Source organism: Strix aluco, chromosome 5 (genome assembly GCF_031877795.1).
Source record: "Strix aluco isolate bStrAlu1 chromosome 5, bStrAlu1.hap1, whole genome shotgun sequence".
In the NCBI taxonomy this organism is placed as follows: domain Eukaryota; kingdom Metazoa; phylum Chordata; class Aves; order Strigiformes; family Strigidae; genus Strix; species Strix aluco.
This window is the reverse complement of record NC_133935.1, coordinates 13697762-13714500: the sequence shown is the minus strand read 5'-3', so window position 1 is coordinate 13714500 and position 16739 is coordinate 13697762. Positions and strand designations below refer to the sequence as shown.

The 16739-nt window shown below is 38.9% G+C and overlaps 1 protein-coding gene across 4 annotated transcripts in view; it reads right to left on the bottom strand.

The window, feature by feature from the left end:
- The window catches only part of DGKI (diacylglycerol kinase iota), a 221713-nt gene that overhangs the window by 88507 nt on the left and 116467 nt on the right, over positions 1 to 16739 (bottom strand). For all 4 annotated transcript variants that reach the window (XM_074826020.1, XM_074826017.1, XM_074826018.1 and 1 more), the window contains exons 13-20: positions 14266 to 14379; positions 13549 to 13686; positions 12298 to 12376; positions 8187 to 8242; positions 7266 to 7328; positions 6972 to 7045; positions 5414 to 5525; positions 2746 to 2945 (exon numbers count right to left, since the gene is read on the bottom strand). In XM_074826020.1, coding sequence (XP_074682121.1) covers positions 2746 to 2945; positions 5414 to 5525; positions 6972 to 7045; positions 7266 to 7328; positions 8187 to 8242; positions 12298 to 12376; positions 13549 to 13686; positions 14266 to 14379 — 836 coding nt within the window. The remainder of the gene's footprint in view (positions 1 to 2745; positions 2946 to 5413; positions 5526 to 6971; positions 7046 to 7265; positions 7329 to 8186; positions 8243 to 12297; positions 12377 to 13548; positions 13687 to 14265; positions 14380 to 16739) is intronic.

Sequence of the window (16739 nt, the reverse complement as noted above, 5' to 3'; positions counted from 1 at the left end):
GTGGGAAAATTGAGACAAAAAACAGGTCAAAAAGGGTTAGATCCCTTCTTCTCATATACAAGTGTCCTCTTGGAGTATCTACATATTTTGAGGAAAAGCAGTTTCAACCAGGAAGATGGGCAACTCTTAGTCACAAGAAAGGCCTCCCACTCCCAAGTGAGAGAAGCATAAAATATCTGTTGTTCTCACTCAGCTACCTTACATATGGACTTTTCAATTTTAAAACACTAGTATTCCCTGGAAACTCAAGTGCATCCACAAAGCAAACAAACTCACTATCCTCTCTAAACCCCCTCTCCTTAAAACCTCCAGAACAAAGGAGAACAGAGTAGAAAAAGAGAAACACAGTGTAAGACTTCTTCAAATTAAGTAATCTTCCTCTTATGACACTGGACTAGCTAAAACTCCAAGGCGTATTCCTACTGCTCTCCTTATCTAGCAATAACATCAAAGCCAACAATAATAGCAACTCTGTGTTACTGTGACACAAGATAATTTTTTAATCACTTTCCTGGCAAGGAGCTCAAGAACAGCTGCCTAACAATTAGGGATAGCTCCAGACCCACTTATCTCATACATCTAACATTCAGATGACAGTCCAAAGAGAACTGTCTATCATGTTCAATCAAATGTAAGGCTTTCTAGGAGATTTCAGTGGAATAGGGAGATATATTCCAGATATCAAGTTAAGAAATACAGATAAACATATTTAACTGAAAAATTTCTCTCTTGTGAAATACTGCAGATCAGCATCATATTGAATGAACTTCTTACAATCCTAAAGTGCTTCCTAGAGTTTAACCTTTAACATGCCATTTACTTCTTATCACGCCAGAAGATTCAACTCCTCTCTCTCATTCCCCTTCAACACTTGAGAGCAAAGTACATACACACAGATCTATATAGATATAAACATATACACACACCATTTCTGATACATGAAGCTGAGACTAGAGTTCCTGACAAATCATTTGTATTTTCCTGAAACACAGGTCTGCAGACAAGTACCTCAGCCAAATCAGACTCCAACAGCAATGTTGTCTACCATAGCACATTTAAATCAAGCTAAACCACAAAGAATATCCTCTTGGCATATACTGTGAATCTGTATTTTCTTTCCACAGTTTAAATTCAGATCTCGAAACTCACACCTAAGCATGCTAATTATCAGATTGAAATACCAGTAATTTTCTTTCTACATTTGCATTAGCCTCCCTCAGTGTAGAAAAAGATGCCCTGGGATCACTCTCTGCTCAATTCTAGCTTTTGCAAATGATTGAGTTTTTGTGGTTGGATGAAATCAGGCATTGTTGCCCACAGGCAAGCATCTGCTATTGTTCACTACTCAAGAGAGATGAGTATACCTTATGTATTTCCCAGGCAAATAGGAATTGCACATTACAGATATGGGCTTCAACTGAAACTTAAAGCATTAGTCTCGGTAAGAGAACACAGAGTGCTAAACTGAACAGGAAGATGTTGAAAGTAACCAGGAAAGCTTTGATTACACCAACAGATTGACAACTAGCAGATGACAAGAAGCTCTAAAGGCTGGAGTCAAAGTTTGAAGTGAAGCAATATCTTCCACTAGATGATACAGTTGAAAGACAGACACAGACCACCTTTAAAGATACCTGAAGAGAAAAGGTGTGCCTGAGGCCCTGTTTGTTTTTTTCCAGTTACATGAGTTAGTCTAATGAAAGATATTACACCTCTTCATAAACCTTGCCTCACCATCACAGCTGCAACAGCAAAATCCCCCACCCACCTCCCCAGAAAAATTAAAACCTCAGTGCATGGGTGTTTGAATTAAATGTGGATCCTTGATAACTTCAGGCCTTTAGCTAGGTATCTTTGTATAAGGGACAGACTGTTTTGCTTCACTTTGAGAATACTTGATGAAAAACAGAAAAGGCACTTACTATGTCACTCGTTTTAGCAGCAAGAGAGACCTACATAAGAAGTACAATAATCAGCTCTACAAAATAATCTAAATTGTTTTATTGGATGGCCATATTCATAGGTTAAAATTTGACTATTTAGGCTTTTTCTATTAAAATATCTGTGCAACACTTACAAATAAGGTTTAATCATGAAAAAGAATGTTAGTCCTGTCTGCTTTTTTCTTCATGTGTTCCTGGTTTCCAGTTATCTTGGCTCTTCTCTGTTCATCTTTAGACTACTTATTTGTCATCTGGATTTTATACTGGAGCAGGATTCCCTACAAAGTGCAAACAGCCCTTTCTGGACCTCCAGGTCCTTCTCCTTAAATAGTCCCAGGCAGCATGCTCCCACAACAGAGAACACAACATATCCTGAGTAATTCTTGATTATGGCTATTTGTTACAGGATCTCCAATAGAGTTTAAAAAGCAGATCAATAAAGTTGAGAAAATGAATCAAAAGAACTTCAAAGGCAAATGGCATACATATGTAGAACCATCAGAAGCCAAGGGGCACACTGCTGAGCCTGCACAAACCTCTTTAAATAACTGAAAAATACACCTTTCTAAAAGCAAGGCAGAGGGTAACTCAGAAGATAAAAGAATAAAAGAAATTCAGGTAAGTATTTACAATATGGCGGAAAGGGAGTTCAGAAGATGTGAAATTTTTATTTTGGGTCTTTTTTTTTTTTTTTTTTTTTTTTAGTAAATGAGCTGCAAGTCCAGTACATGCAAAATCCATGACTGAATATGCTGCCCCAAATGGGCCTCCTGCCATTAGGACATGCACATATCCAACTCACTCATTCAGCAAAGGCATGGATGTTCTCCTCTTGCTCTTCTGCACCATGTTGGCTTGATTCCTTAAGGAGATTCGAATGAGTGAGGGAGCCAGTCGACACGGTTCGCCATCCACTTGCATGGGAATAGACTTATATGTTAAAAGTGTCACTTCACGGCACTGATGCAACCTTTCTCCATGACCACCCACCTGGAGAGCAGCCTGGGGGAAAAACAAACAAACAAACAAAACCACCACACAACCAAAAAAACCCCAAGAACAAACAAGACAAAGAAAAGACACCTCAGAACAGATAGTTGAGGCAGTTAAATACAAAATGCAGTTTTTCTGACTATCCATTACAGAGTGTTCTATGTGTAAGGCATTCTACAAGTCACAATGAATGTATTTTGCACTCCAAAATTGCAGAGTCGGACTTAAAATTTCACAAGGAAAAGCGGTGGGCAACAAGCATACATCTAACCATAAACATTACACGTCTCATCATTTTGGTACGTCAAGCATACACATAGAAATACGTATACACACACATGTGCATGCACAAATGAATACTTGTGTTCATTCTTAAAGTTTTCAATTTGTTTTGGTTGGTTTGGTTTTACACTAACAAGACTGCTACTAATTATTTGCTCTTTAAAACAACCACCCTAATTGGGTACATCTGCAAGACAGAAAAATTATTTTCCCTTCCTGAACAGAACACCATCCTTAATGTGAATTAGATAAATCTAAAATCCTTAGTATGAAATTTTACACAGCGACTCAGCCTCAAGACTAGACAGGCTGAAAAGAGCAAGCATAAGGACCTTGTTAAAAACTATTAAATACCACATTCAAGACTTCATTTGAAAGAAATTAAACAAGGAAGGCAATGAGCAGATCCGTCAAGTTCTAAGACAACATGTTTGGACAGAAATGGTTTTTTTAATTTGCAGTGTGACTATTAACTCTCATCTATCAGATGCAAAAAAAAATCCTATATTAATGCACTACTAACAGAAAGCAGACTAAACACAAGTCAAGACCTTAATCTTGCTCTATGCACTTAATATTACGGATCAACTGATATCACGGTCAATAATATTCACAACAACACTTAGAAAATACTTTTATTCCTTGGTCTCACAGACCTTCTTGGGTATGACCAAGCACATCTGGGAGACATATAGAGCAAGTTAGGATTATATTAACACAGGTTACAACATTTCCTCAGCATCACAAGAAATCTAGACTTGTAGACCCTCAGCTCTGAACTAGGCTTCCTTTAAAGAGAAACAGCAGCTCAGAGGGCCCTACTACTTAAATTCAGTCCCAGCTGAAATTGTTGGTAGCTTTGAGATCACTCTAGCTACTGCAAGTGGCAACTGACACATTAGTGGCAAACCCAAAAAAAAGGTTCCACCTAAAAATTGCCAGTTGGTACATGCTAAACAGCCTTTTGACAGTGTTTTCAGAAATACAGCCTAAAATCTTCAGGGGCGAAGTAACAAGTGATCGTTCCACAAGATCTACTAGGCTAACAAACAGAATTCTGCTTACTTGTAGGTTATTTCCCTAATCCACTAGGATCCATCAAAAAAGAAAAGACCAAAAAAGAATCTGACTAAGGCGACCTTTTACTTTTGCTAACTTTGAAGATTAGATTTGTCTGAATTTGTCTTTGAGGCAAACACCATTATCATGGGTATTCACTGAACGTGATATGCACTGAGGGCAGGCCACACAACAAATAAATGTGTGAGTTTAGTGAGAACAGGCTTATCTATGTTAGCTTTAAGCCAGTCTAAAGGAGACATAGCAGAAACAAAGGCCTAAGAGTATAAACTTAAGCATGACTTAAACCTGCCAGAAAGTCCTGATACATGCCTTCTGTTGGCCACACTAAGTTTAAGCTGCAGTGCCTCAGGTAGATTAATGCCAGCACGAGGATAACTACCAACTCTGCATGTAATCATCCTCTGAAGAGACTGTTGCTTTGTTTAACCACTGTGATAGGACACTAGGGTATTCACAGTGAGATTGCTTTTATAGTAACTCAGCTTTAGTTCACTTTAAGGACTGCATTGACAGAAACTGCACTGCTAAATTAAAACTGTTGGTTGAATTTTCTTTCCCTATCAGAACAAGAAGAGAGATAACATTTGTGCCAAAAATATTACTAAATTTTCCACAGCTATTACTAAATCTTCATATTTTTAGTGAGCATATGGAAACTGCATATAGTTTTATATAATATTTCATATCTGTTTCCAGTAGCCAGTTTTACAAAACAATTTGAACTTTTATGCCATAGATTGAAATAATCAAAAGCTAAAAAGAAACAGTAGTAATTATTTAACCACAGAACATTCCCACAGTAAAAACGTGCATGCATGCTGTGTTTACTGTAATAATCTTGCCGTTTAATTTGGGAGCACTACACATGGAAATTAGCCATATTTTGCAGAGTGCATTTTTACTATTAAATAGCACTTCTTTTATTAGAAGACTGTAATTTGTTCCCCTCATTTAAAACCTAATAGCAGAGCATGTTTTGGCCTTAGCTGACTGAAATGTGGAATCATGATGGTTCTTCAGTAATGAGGATAACTTTGCACTCTAACACCGCCCACAGAATACACCAAGTCTGGTAGCACCTCCAGGAAGGGTAACACCTGCAGTATACTCACCAGTGAGGCCATGGTGAACCCAATGACTTCAATGTAGCCATCATCATGGCGCTGAGGCTCAAAGTCTCTGTGATCTCCAGGGTTTCCCCAGGGCATCGTGCCAGCACAATACCTACAGAAAAAGGTTTGGAAAGTAAACTTTGAGAAATCAGTTTGCCCTGATGGGTCCTGACTAGTAGCCTGACTATTAGCCCGTTCTGCTGTCCTCCAGAATTATCCATATATCCATTCCAGGATTCAATTCAAGGACAATTAAAAAGTTATACTGTCAAGGACTGGACAAAAGGGAAAAATCTGTCTCATTTCCAGGCTGGTACGCCATCCATGGATGCATCCGTCATAATCTTTAGCAGGTTCCTTTGTGAAAGGAAAATGGGGAAACACCAGAAAACAGGTAACGGAGCAACACTTTGTTCTCCCCACTTGCTTTGCTTTCTGCAGATGAGCTGTTGAGCCAGAAAGCTGCTTAGTCCCTCTGCTAGGCAGTAGCAACTCCAGCTGAGGCTGCAGTAGCAACTCCAGCCTTGGAGCTCCATTCCTCCCTCCCAGCTGACTCAGAAGTTCTAACAGCATAAGGAATGCAAAACATTTCATAGCTTGAGGCAGCAGGGAGAAATAAGAAGCAGGAAGAGATACAGCTGTGGCATTGATCTTTCCTACAATTAAAGAATGGATGTAAAAGCGTCCTAAAAGTGATAGAAGGGGGAACTTTGGAAAGGTGACACCAAGAAGCAGCTTGCAGTGAGGGCAGTGCAGGACTCAAAAGATCAAGTCCTTGGGACTGCATGTGGAGCAAAGTGGTAGGTTGTCTAAAGCAGTGGTCTCCAAAGTGGGGTGCACACACCACAGGGATTGTGCAAGAAAAATTTAAAATAGTCTTTCACCTTTATCACATCCTTTCTTAATTTCTATTTTTGTGTATGTTTTATAATGTAATATATTAGTACAGTAGTACATGTATATAATTTATAAATAAATATACATATATTGGGGTAGTGCTCAAATTTTTTTACTGATAGGGATGCACAATCAAAAAGTTTGGAGACTACTGTTCTAGAGAGCAGGAGATAGACAACTTTTAAGAATACAGCTATATTTCTATTTGGGACACCTTCTAACATGTTAAAAACCAGCACTTCTTTCAATGGTTTGGTCTTCCTTTACTGGAAAAATCTTCATCCTTTCCCCCACCCCACTCCCCATCCCTGCCACCCCACCCCACCCCGACCTCTTTTTTCATGCTCTACTTCTAATTAAGCAAAAGACCAGGCATCTGTGTCTTTACTATCTTATTTGCAGGTTAGGTGCACAAATTTTGACAGCGTGTTTGTTAATCAGTTCTACTACCTAATTGCTAATTACTACCATATTGCTAATTAACAGTATTATAAGCACCTAGCTCTCAAGAAAGCAGCACAGTGGCAATATGCTTCCTGTACATTCACCCAGTCTAGGAAAACTTGCAGGGGTTTTTTTTGTTCTGTTTTTGGTTTGGTTTTTTTTTTTTAAATTATTATTACTTTTCTTTCATAACTCCAAGTATCTGTCTCGAGCTTACCTGGGTATGTTTAAAAACACTATACACTGGAACTTCAGCTCCTGGATCTTTGGAGTCAGGTCTGTACCATCACACTACAAAGCCAAAGTGACAGAGCACAGAGAAATTGCTGAATGGAGCCACAGACAAGAGAAGTGTTGCTGCTTTGTAACAACTTTCCCAAGACTTTCCTTGGAATGTGTTGCAAATGTCATGCTCAAAACTGAAAAGTAACAGAGCCATTAAACTCTCACCTCGCCCTCTCTCCATTCCCCCCTCTTCCCACGATACTATGACACAATTTCTTATACTTACCACAACTTTAACATGCTTGGATAAATCTCTTGAACTTCTTTGCAGAAAATCTGTAAAGGCTGCCTGCAACAGAAATAAGTGCAGGAACTGTCATCAGCATTTCCTCTCTTCTCTTTCCTCATTTCTTATCCTACCACAGAGCTAATTACCAAAATGCCATCCTTTTGTCAAACCTATTCTTTCTTGCTCTCAGGAGATAGTTTGGGTTTTTTTGGTTTTTTTAAATTATGATACTTCTCCTTTTGAGAGGTTAACCAAAGAAGGTCCTTGGGTACTCAACGATTAAATGCAAATTCTTGCTCACATATTTGTTTCCCTGTTTAAGGCACATGGGTACAGTGGGAGTCATCACCGAGAAAGACATTATATGTCACGCATTATCAAATTATTGTTTCTCTCAATAACTACATTTTAGGATAGAGCATTGTCCATGTACCTTCTGAATGCAGAAGTGGGTAATTTTATTTGTATATTCACATCTAAATCACTCAAAATAATTGATCACTGCCCTCCACTCCCCATGACTCTACATCCAAGAGTACTTCTCAAACCTACAAGCCAACACTTGGGGAAATTCTCTAGGAAAGTCAGTATCAGTGTGCTTCCCAAACACTAAAAGAGGCAGAGCAGTTTCTTGAGAAGGTTGTGAACCAGAAGGGGAATCAAGACATGACCAGTACTACGTCCAAAGGAGTAGCATTTCTCTCACCTGCTAAGCTCTGTAAAACAACAGTGCTTCAGGCACTTTCCAAGAGACACGTATGTGTGGCATTACCAGAAACAGTACGTGTGCACTTTAAATTGCAACAGGCAAAATGAACTGGCATGAGCTCCTGATGTGAAAAAGTGAGGGGGAAAGTACTTCAGAAAACATTCAAACAACTAAGTTAACATCTTTCTGTAAGATGAATCACAACTCACCCCTGCATAAAACATTTTATTTCTAAATCGGCTGTTGAATTTCTCTGGATTTGCTTCTGTGAAAGGATAAAAAGGAAAAATATGAACACCCTAATAAAAGCAGACTCATTGTACCTTCACATTCCCTGCTAGCAGTATAGTGCTTTTAGCAGACATTACTCTGCAAAAATATTAACATAAATATATTTTTCCTGTGTGAGAGTCCCCCATCCACGCCATTATCTGATATCAGATTTCAAACATTGATACTGAATTCTTCCCCTTTCCTGTAGAGTGAAAAATAGATGGAAACATGAGCAAAGAGGTAAGAAGAATACAATCAGTTAATTTAGCACCTCTCGGACTATTCATTTTATGATCCCTCAGTACCATTTGTGAGACTTCTGTTTCTATCAACGCAGAACAGACCTCTAAGAATTATTAGAAACCCATGAAACACTAACCCATGCTTTGAGGCAGGAGTAAAGCATTAGTAAATTACAAGATGAAACAGACATTTAAATTCTGATGTGTTACAAAGAGGTACTGAGGAATAGACATCTCTATCCAAATATTCCTGCAGCAAAGAAAAAAAGTCGTTACTCTAAAACATATTTAGAGAGCTGTTTCATTTTGATTAGACTCCAAGTGATGGAGAATTTTAATAGGCCAGTAGTAATGCACATCTAATAGTTAATTATTCTCACTTAAAATAAATGTGGTGGTTTTTTCCTATCTTGAATTTTTCAGACTTCAACTGCCAACTGCTAAATCTTGTTATACTTTTCTGTCAGATTAAAGAGCCCTCAACTATCAGATATCTTCTCCTTGAGTAAATACTTATAGACAGTGATTAGATCGCCTCTTAACCTTTTTTCCGATAAGCTAAATGGAGCTCCTTTAATATCCCAGTATAAGACATGTTTCCCAGAATACAGGTCATTCTTGTGCCTCCTTGAGAACTGCTTTCCTAGTCTGTGGCATCCCAAGATTTCTGCAGCAGCCCTTCTGACACTGTATTCAGTGGTAGTACCAACCACCTACCCTTGCTCAGTGATTCTCTAGTGAACATCCAACCAGCAAGATAGTCCTTCTGCCTAAAGCATCACACTGGTGTGAACCCTTCCAAATTACTTCTTCTCAAATGACCACTTGAAGCAATGCTTCTAGTTCTCTTTGAAGTCACTACATCTCACTGTACAAGGCTCCATTTTGTAAGAATGAGCTACTTCATGGTTCTTGTTTGACTGCTCAGGTACTGTACCATCCATTTGCTGTGTCGTGGGTGAGCCTGGAAGGCAATCAGGGCCACCTCTTCTTCAAACAATTAATTTAACTGCATAAGTAAATCTCATCTCACTTACTGAGCTGACAGCTCTTTACAGCAAGTCTCAAAACCCATGCTAAGAAGTGGGAGGCTCCTGAAGGCTCAGTGCCTGTGTTGCACATTCTCTGATGTGGCTATCCCCAATAGCTCTAGAGCACTGGCTCTTACATAGCTCTTACACCAAATACTGACCAGAACCAAAGTCCCAGTTTAGAACAGAAAAGGAGCCTTTCTGAGGTCAGGGACTCAGCATTCCTTCAGCATACTGAACTGCTTCTACTTCTGACATAGCAGACAAGCATGGGTAGGGAGGAAGGACTCTTTCTGCAATGTGGAATAGAGCCTAAAGCTGATTAGAGTGCAACTTTGACTATAGAAGTAAATCGCTGACTTCATATTCAAGGCTCACTCCATCCTCACCGTCCTCAAGCCATCAAGGGAGTAGGAAATGGAGTGTCTTAGACACTGTGTGTGTGGGTAGTGGGGGTGTTCTGCAAACGAGGTGAGGGATCAAACAGCATGTTAACAGGGATAAAGAAAATTGCTTCTCCCCTGCTCCACCAAAGCATAAAGATAACAAGGGAGGAAACTGGAAAGAGTCACTACCCAGAACACTTCCTGAAGAAGCAGAGCTAGATACATTAGGCTTGGACCCAATCCTCAAGGCTCAATCTGATTAGACACAAGAAAAGTGTATATGTTGCCATGGAAAAGACCACATTCATGTACAGGTTCCTCTGAGACATCGCAATCATTGCTTATTCTAAATATAACAGTTGATCAATCTCTATTGCATAAAGTGCCCTGATAGGCTGACAGTTCAAATCAATTTAATTTATTTTGATTTGGCAGGGGGCTGGAGCATGGTGTGTGTTTGTTTTAAAACTATATGTGATTACAATAGCCCCACATAAGCAACTGCATACAGTCACTTATCTTAATGGCCCAAGCGCTACAGTCATGAAAGTGCTTTAAGTTTTGTTAAAAGTATTGCTAAGAGTTTCTCTAAATTGTCATCAGTTGTAAATGAGATCAGAATATGTTTGGCTCTGCTTAATTCATAGAATCATAGAATAGTTTGGGCTAGAAGGGACCTTTAAAGGTCTTCTAGTCGATTCCCCCCACAATGAGCAGGGATATCTTCCAACTCTATCAGGTTGCTCAGAGCCCTGGCCTTGAATGCTTCCAGGGATGGGGAATCTGCCACCTCTCTGGTTCCAGTGTTTTACCACCCTCATTATAAAAAAATTTCTTCCTTGTATCTAGTCTAAATCTACCCTCTTTTAGTTTAAAACCATTACCTCTTGTCCCATCACAACAGACCCTACTAAAAAGTCTGTCCCCATCTTTCTTATAAGCTCACTTTAAGGATTGAAAGGGTGCAACAACGTCTCCCCAGAGCCTTCTCTTCTCCAGGCTTAACAACCCCAATTCCACAGGAAAAACAATAAAACCCACACACCAGCAACACCTCCAAGGCTATAATATTTTCTCTCCTAAATTACATAGGACTCACTTTGTATATTTTAACATTTGAGAAGATAAGGAAGACACCAGCAGTAACAACTTGTAAGAGCAGACACTTATGCTACGAAAAAGCTCTCCTGGACACACATACCCACTCACACACAGCTTGCTCTGCCAAGTATTTTTTCACCCATGTAAATTTTTAAAACACTGGCATCTCTAGAATAACATACATTTTTTATAGGGCTCCATAATTTCATTATTAAATAATGCCTCCATTAAGTGAGAAAGTAGCCATGCATTTCATCTATATACAGTATATTCACAGCCACATTAGCAATGCATGGTGATATGCATTCATTAAAAAATGCATACAGCTGTCATCATTTCATTCCTGTGCCCTTTTGTGGCCCCTCATTATTATTCCTAAAGCTTGAAGCAGTCTTAAACATTATAAAATATGCATTAGCTCATTCCATCATGTATCCTGCTCTTTATTTAGCATGGCATTAGAGTGCTATCTTTTCATCTTGAAATGACACTCTGATAGCATGAAAGTGAAGATAAGGGAGGCTGTGATTCGGAAAAAATACCTGCACATGAAGCTGTAACAACCAAAAGCTGAACATAGACAATTGAACAAGGTTTGTTTATACAAGCGCACTTGTCTAAACCATATAAATAGAGTAGTTCACATCAGTCCAGAGCCCACTTGTTAAGGCACATTTGGATCTCTATGGGGTGGTATAACTGCCATCAGCAGGGGACAAACAAGATGTTCCAACAGCTCAAATTCCTGACACTTTTGTGGACATTAAAGCATTTCACTTTCATAAAGACACTTTGGGTCTGTACCAAGTCCCATGATACTATGCTATATTCATCCATAGGTAACAGCTGTTCAGTTTGAGAACACAATTAGCCTCCTGCTACTTCCACAGCCCTGCAGCTTTTCTCCTCCCTCCACCTCCACACTTGCACCTGACTTACATTTGTTTTCCTTTCTGCTCTTACTCTGACACTTCTGCATCAGCATAACCCTTCTTTGTATCTGTACTTGGTATCTCCTTTAGAAGATCAAAATCTTGGAAAAGCTCCCCTTTTAGCCCTTTTCCTCCAGTGAAAGCCATTTTTCCTTATATTTTTTCATTTTTAAATCATGAAGTCCCTTGGAAACTCATGATACAATCACTTCCTTCCTACTTGTACATATCTTGGTTTTTGATGTTCCAGCTTTCCTTCTGAATTATAAGAACAGGATGTTAAATCCAACTCCATTTGTAACCCATAAAATAACTGCCCATTCCCAAGGCTAAGGAAATAAAAAGTTCCTATTACCTCTAGATTCATGGAACTCTAGTGTAACATGTGCATCAAATCCAAGGCTGAAGTAATTATTGAAGACACTGAGAGGAAGCTGTAATTGGATAATAAAGAGACATGTAAAAATAACACAAATGAAACTTTCCATGACACACCAGGAATTAACTACTTTAAACCTGGCATCTCATGAAAACCTATGAAGAAAAAAGTGGAATGTATCAGGGAAATGTATGCAGAAGGTTGCTCTAAAGGTTAGTAATGGCTTGTGGAAGATGATCAGATACAAAAGCCTAAGGAACACAAACACATCTACAGCACTCCATGATCCTATATGTATCTTTGTAAACACAAAAGGATCCTTATGCTACCAGTGAGATTTCCCATAATGCTGCTCCACTTAACATGTCAATACAACGGTTTTCCTAATTGCTAGCACTTCAAGCTCAGCATGGCAAACAAAACTCAAGCTGTGTTCTTCCTGCTTCATACATAACCAGGAGCAATGCAAGTCCCAGACATGAAGCCCTAAATCTATTGAGGATGCATGAGGCAGGGAAGAACACATCTGGCCTCCTCATCATTACACACACCCAGCAGGGTTGTAGAGAGAACAGCAGCATCCAATAGATAAACTGGAAATTATAACTGAGAACAGGAAAATGTTTCACACAATCATTATTTTTTTAAATGATTGTAACACTTTCAACATCTCCAGTCCAAATGACATATTACTATAAATGTGATCCCCTCACAGAAATGTTTTCCCACTCTTCAACTATCAAGATACCCTAATGGAGATTATATGGAGACCCACACACAAAGAAATTAAATACAAAAATACACTACACCTTGCTGTAAAGTAGGAAACAGTTGGAATCCATTAGCAAAATCCTAAGGAATAAAATTCTACATCCTGTTTTTAGTTTTGTCTAATTTAGGAATGGATGGTAGTCACAGGGTTGCTTCTCCTGCCACCCCAGGTTAACTAGAGGAAAAAAAAACAATGACTTTTCAGATAAAATGACAGGGATTTTTTCCAGGATTTAGTTCTTGAGATAAATGCTCAATGTCTGGGAGTTACCAGCAACAAATAAATTGCCGGTATGCATTATGTTTCACACAACTCTGGAAGCACTGGCAGATGAAAAGAGCAAAAGTAACAGATGCAAACAGAGAATTGAAAAGTTTTAGAGCTTCCCCACCCATGCAGCTTATGGTATAACTCAAAGCATCCTATAGTGTCTCTGGGAAAAAGAAGGCTCTAACCTTACGTGCCCCATCCTCCAGCTCATCCTGTGGCAAATCAGGGTTGCGCTCAACCTGGAGATTCCAGCGGTCCAGCTGGACAATGGTCCCATCTTCTACATGGCACAGGATCTTGGACACTGGTTCATCTGTGTAACCCTGACAGCAGAGTGCCACCAGAGCATCAGCCATGGATAGTGAAAGCAAAGCAAGTCACTCACCAGTTACCTGGCAGACCTCCCTACTTTTACACAGGCCTAAAATGCCAGATCTAATGTTCCTAAAAACACCTCAAAATATTGCTAAATTTTGATATATCAAACACATGAACAAGCTATTGCTGAGGTACACAAGTCTTGGGCAGACAAAGTAAGGTCATAAGGAGAGGAACTCAAAGTATATTTGCCTTGCTTGGAATAACTCCAGTGGTGTAGTCAATGACAAATATAGAGAAATAAAGTTTAAACTATGCTTAAATTAGAAGTCTGCATATCCTCCTCACTACATGGCCTGAAATACCAGGCAGAAACATCTATGTACACTTTTATTACAGCTACTACATCATTAGTAATTCAAGATCCCAGACTGGAAATTGAACCAAACTATTGTGCCTAACTGAAGTAGACCTTGGACACAGCCCTGCCTGCTACTTTAGCCAAAATGAGGTTCCACCCTACACAACTAAATCAGAGCGGCAAGCTGAGACCCACATGTAAGAGTACCCCAGTCAGTGCTTACCCCACCCCAGTTGAGGGTACGGGCAAGGTCATTCCCAGTGCCAAGCGGAAGGACAGCCACAGGAGGCGGGGGGCTGAGTTGCAGCTCATCAAGGATGGAGAGGATCCAGCCCACCTATAAAATGGGAAATGCAGAGAACTGTTAGTCAGGAAGATAAAAAGGGATGGAAAAAAAGGAAAAAGATGTATTTTGATCATATGCCTTTTACAGAGTAAAACAAAAGGGAGAAGAATGAGGATATCTGAAATTTAACCCTACAACTGCCCCATCTGAGGTTTCACCTTTTGGAGAACAGGTACAGCAGTTTTCATTAAGTTCCTGTGCAAGCAGAAGCAATGGGATGTAAACACTGTCTGTCTTTAACAGCACACAGAGATACTGAGGAAAGCGAGCACATAAGCTGCCATTCTTTAAGCAGGAAATGAAAACACATAAAATTACACCTGGTATTATAAGGCAGCCTAGATATTGCTCTGAAAAATGTATGTAAAAATGAGTGAAGAATAATATAGACAACTCAAGATAATTATTTTTTTTTTTAAATTGCTGTTATGCTAAAGGAAACTAAACCTTTGACAGCTGTTATGAAAGAAGATGCAAGAGACACATTAAAATAACAGGGTATCTCAGAACATGTCCTGGAGTAGAGGGTCCAAATGAAGTCAAGCAGGGAGTTGCTCACAGGTCTCCCATTCCCCAGACAAGAGACCTTAGTGCTGAATTATTTCACTCAGTGCAAAACATAATATATATATATGGATATATGTATTCTAGTCATATGTATATAAAAGACTAGAATAAAAGAAACTCTAACGCTCAGTATTGAAGACTTTGGGTTGGAATGATGAATCTGGCTCTTTTGTATTGCAAGCTATTAGGTATTTTAGAGAGTCATTTCTCTCTCCTGTCCCTATTCCGGACTATGTAAAATTTGAAATAGAAATCTAGCCAGAAGGAACAAATTACTGTAAAATACTTTGTTTTCATTAAATGATAATTTCCAAGGGGGGAAAGAATTGTTGCTGAAGATGTTATCAAACTTTTTATGACTGGAATAGGACTATTTCTTAAACTATTTCTCACCTTTAAAAAAAAAAATTAATTCCAACCTGTGAAAGAACCTGTGCCACATTTTTAAATAAAGAAATAAGGAAAAATAAACATAAGATGATAAAGTGTGATTTATTTTTTTTCCTAATGCCAGTGTTCAAAGATGCAGTCTCTACTGGAAATGGGAGTTTTTAAATAAGACAGAAAACTGAAATCCTGACTGCTGCTGAACAGGATTTTTCCTCTCCCAACTAATATTACTATGATTTTAAACAGATTATTAACCCAAACTGGGATGACACTGGAGCTTCACGAAAGGTGCGCTGAATAACATGAATTGGGAACAACAGTTGGAATTTGAAGGACTGCAGAGGCGGTGGCCTGATAAATACAGCAACCACCACACTATTTGGTATTCTACAGTACATCTTTCACCAAGGCTCTTGACAGATAGATTTAATTCTGTATAAATAGCATTCATCAGACAGCTACTTATCATAGCCAATTGTCCAATTATTAAAGCATTCATCTGGGATGTGTTCCTGTATGAGACCTCATTGTCTGACAACAGTCATCTGAATCACAACTCATGAACTTGGGTGTCACCAAAGGTACCTAGATCTATCATAAACACTATGGTAGGACTAAGAGTCCTTAAGGAATTTGCAGAGGTAAGTAATCCTCTACCTTTCAAAATATTCATCCTTCTGTACTGATAACAGGAGACAGAATAAAAAGTCACCATAACTTCACTGGGGCCAGGACTTCTTAAAGTCCTTCGTTATTAGCCCTTTGTCATTACCACTGATTTAATCCGTACATCTGTGCCTCAGCCTCCCACTGGTACAGGTAACATTACAATACCTACCACTTTTGTAAATGCTTTTAACTTATAAACAGAAACTTCAAATTACTAATTTATACGTACAACGTTGCTATTTAACTTGAGGTCATTTCTGAACCTTGTACATTAGTTTTACAATCAAGGATGACACAGACTCATTTCCTTGTAAACAGAAAGCTCCTGACCGCTTTGAAAACAAAGCTTTCCACTTACGCCCTGGAAAGGAAGAGCAAGCAGCGATGATGGAAAAGTTACAATAAGTTCTAATTCACCTCAGTAATGCAAGGTAACATCTGGTCTCATTGAATATTCACTAAGTCCATTTGAGCCAGATTTTTCATTTCTAAAAGGAATGGCTTTGGGAATAACTAGATATTAATTTGCTTCAAACTAAGCAGCAGCAGAGGTAATAGTGGAGTGCTGCTCATACTAATGAGAAGGTGCTGCCACCTGTCGCTTGCACTGCTCAAAGGGAAAACAAAGGATGGTCAGACTCAACATAGTTGCAATTCATTTCTATTTTAATATTTTCAGGATGAAATATTTTTTCCCCTATTAAAATACTGGCTTCCTCAGATGG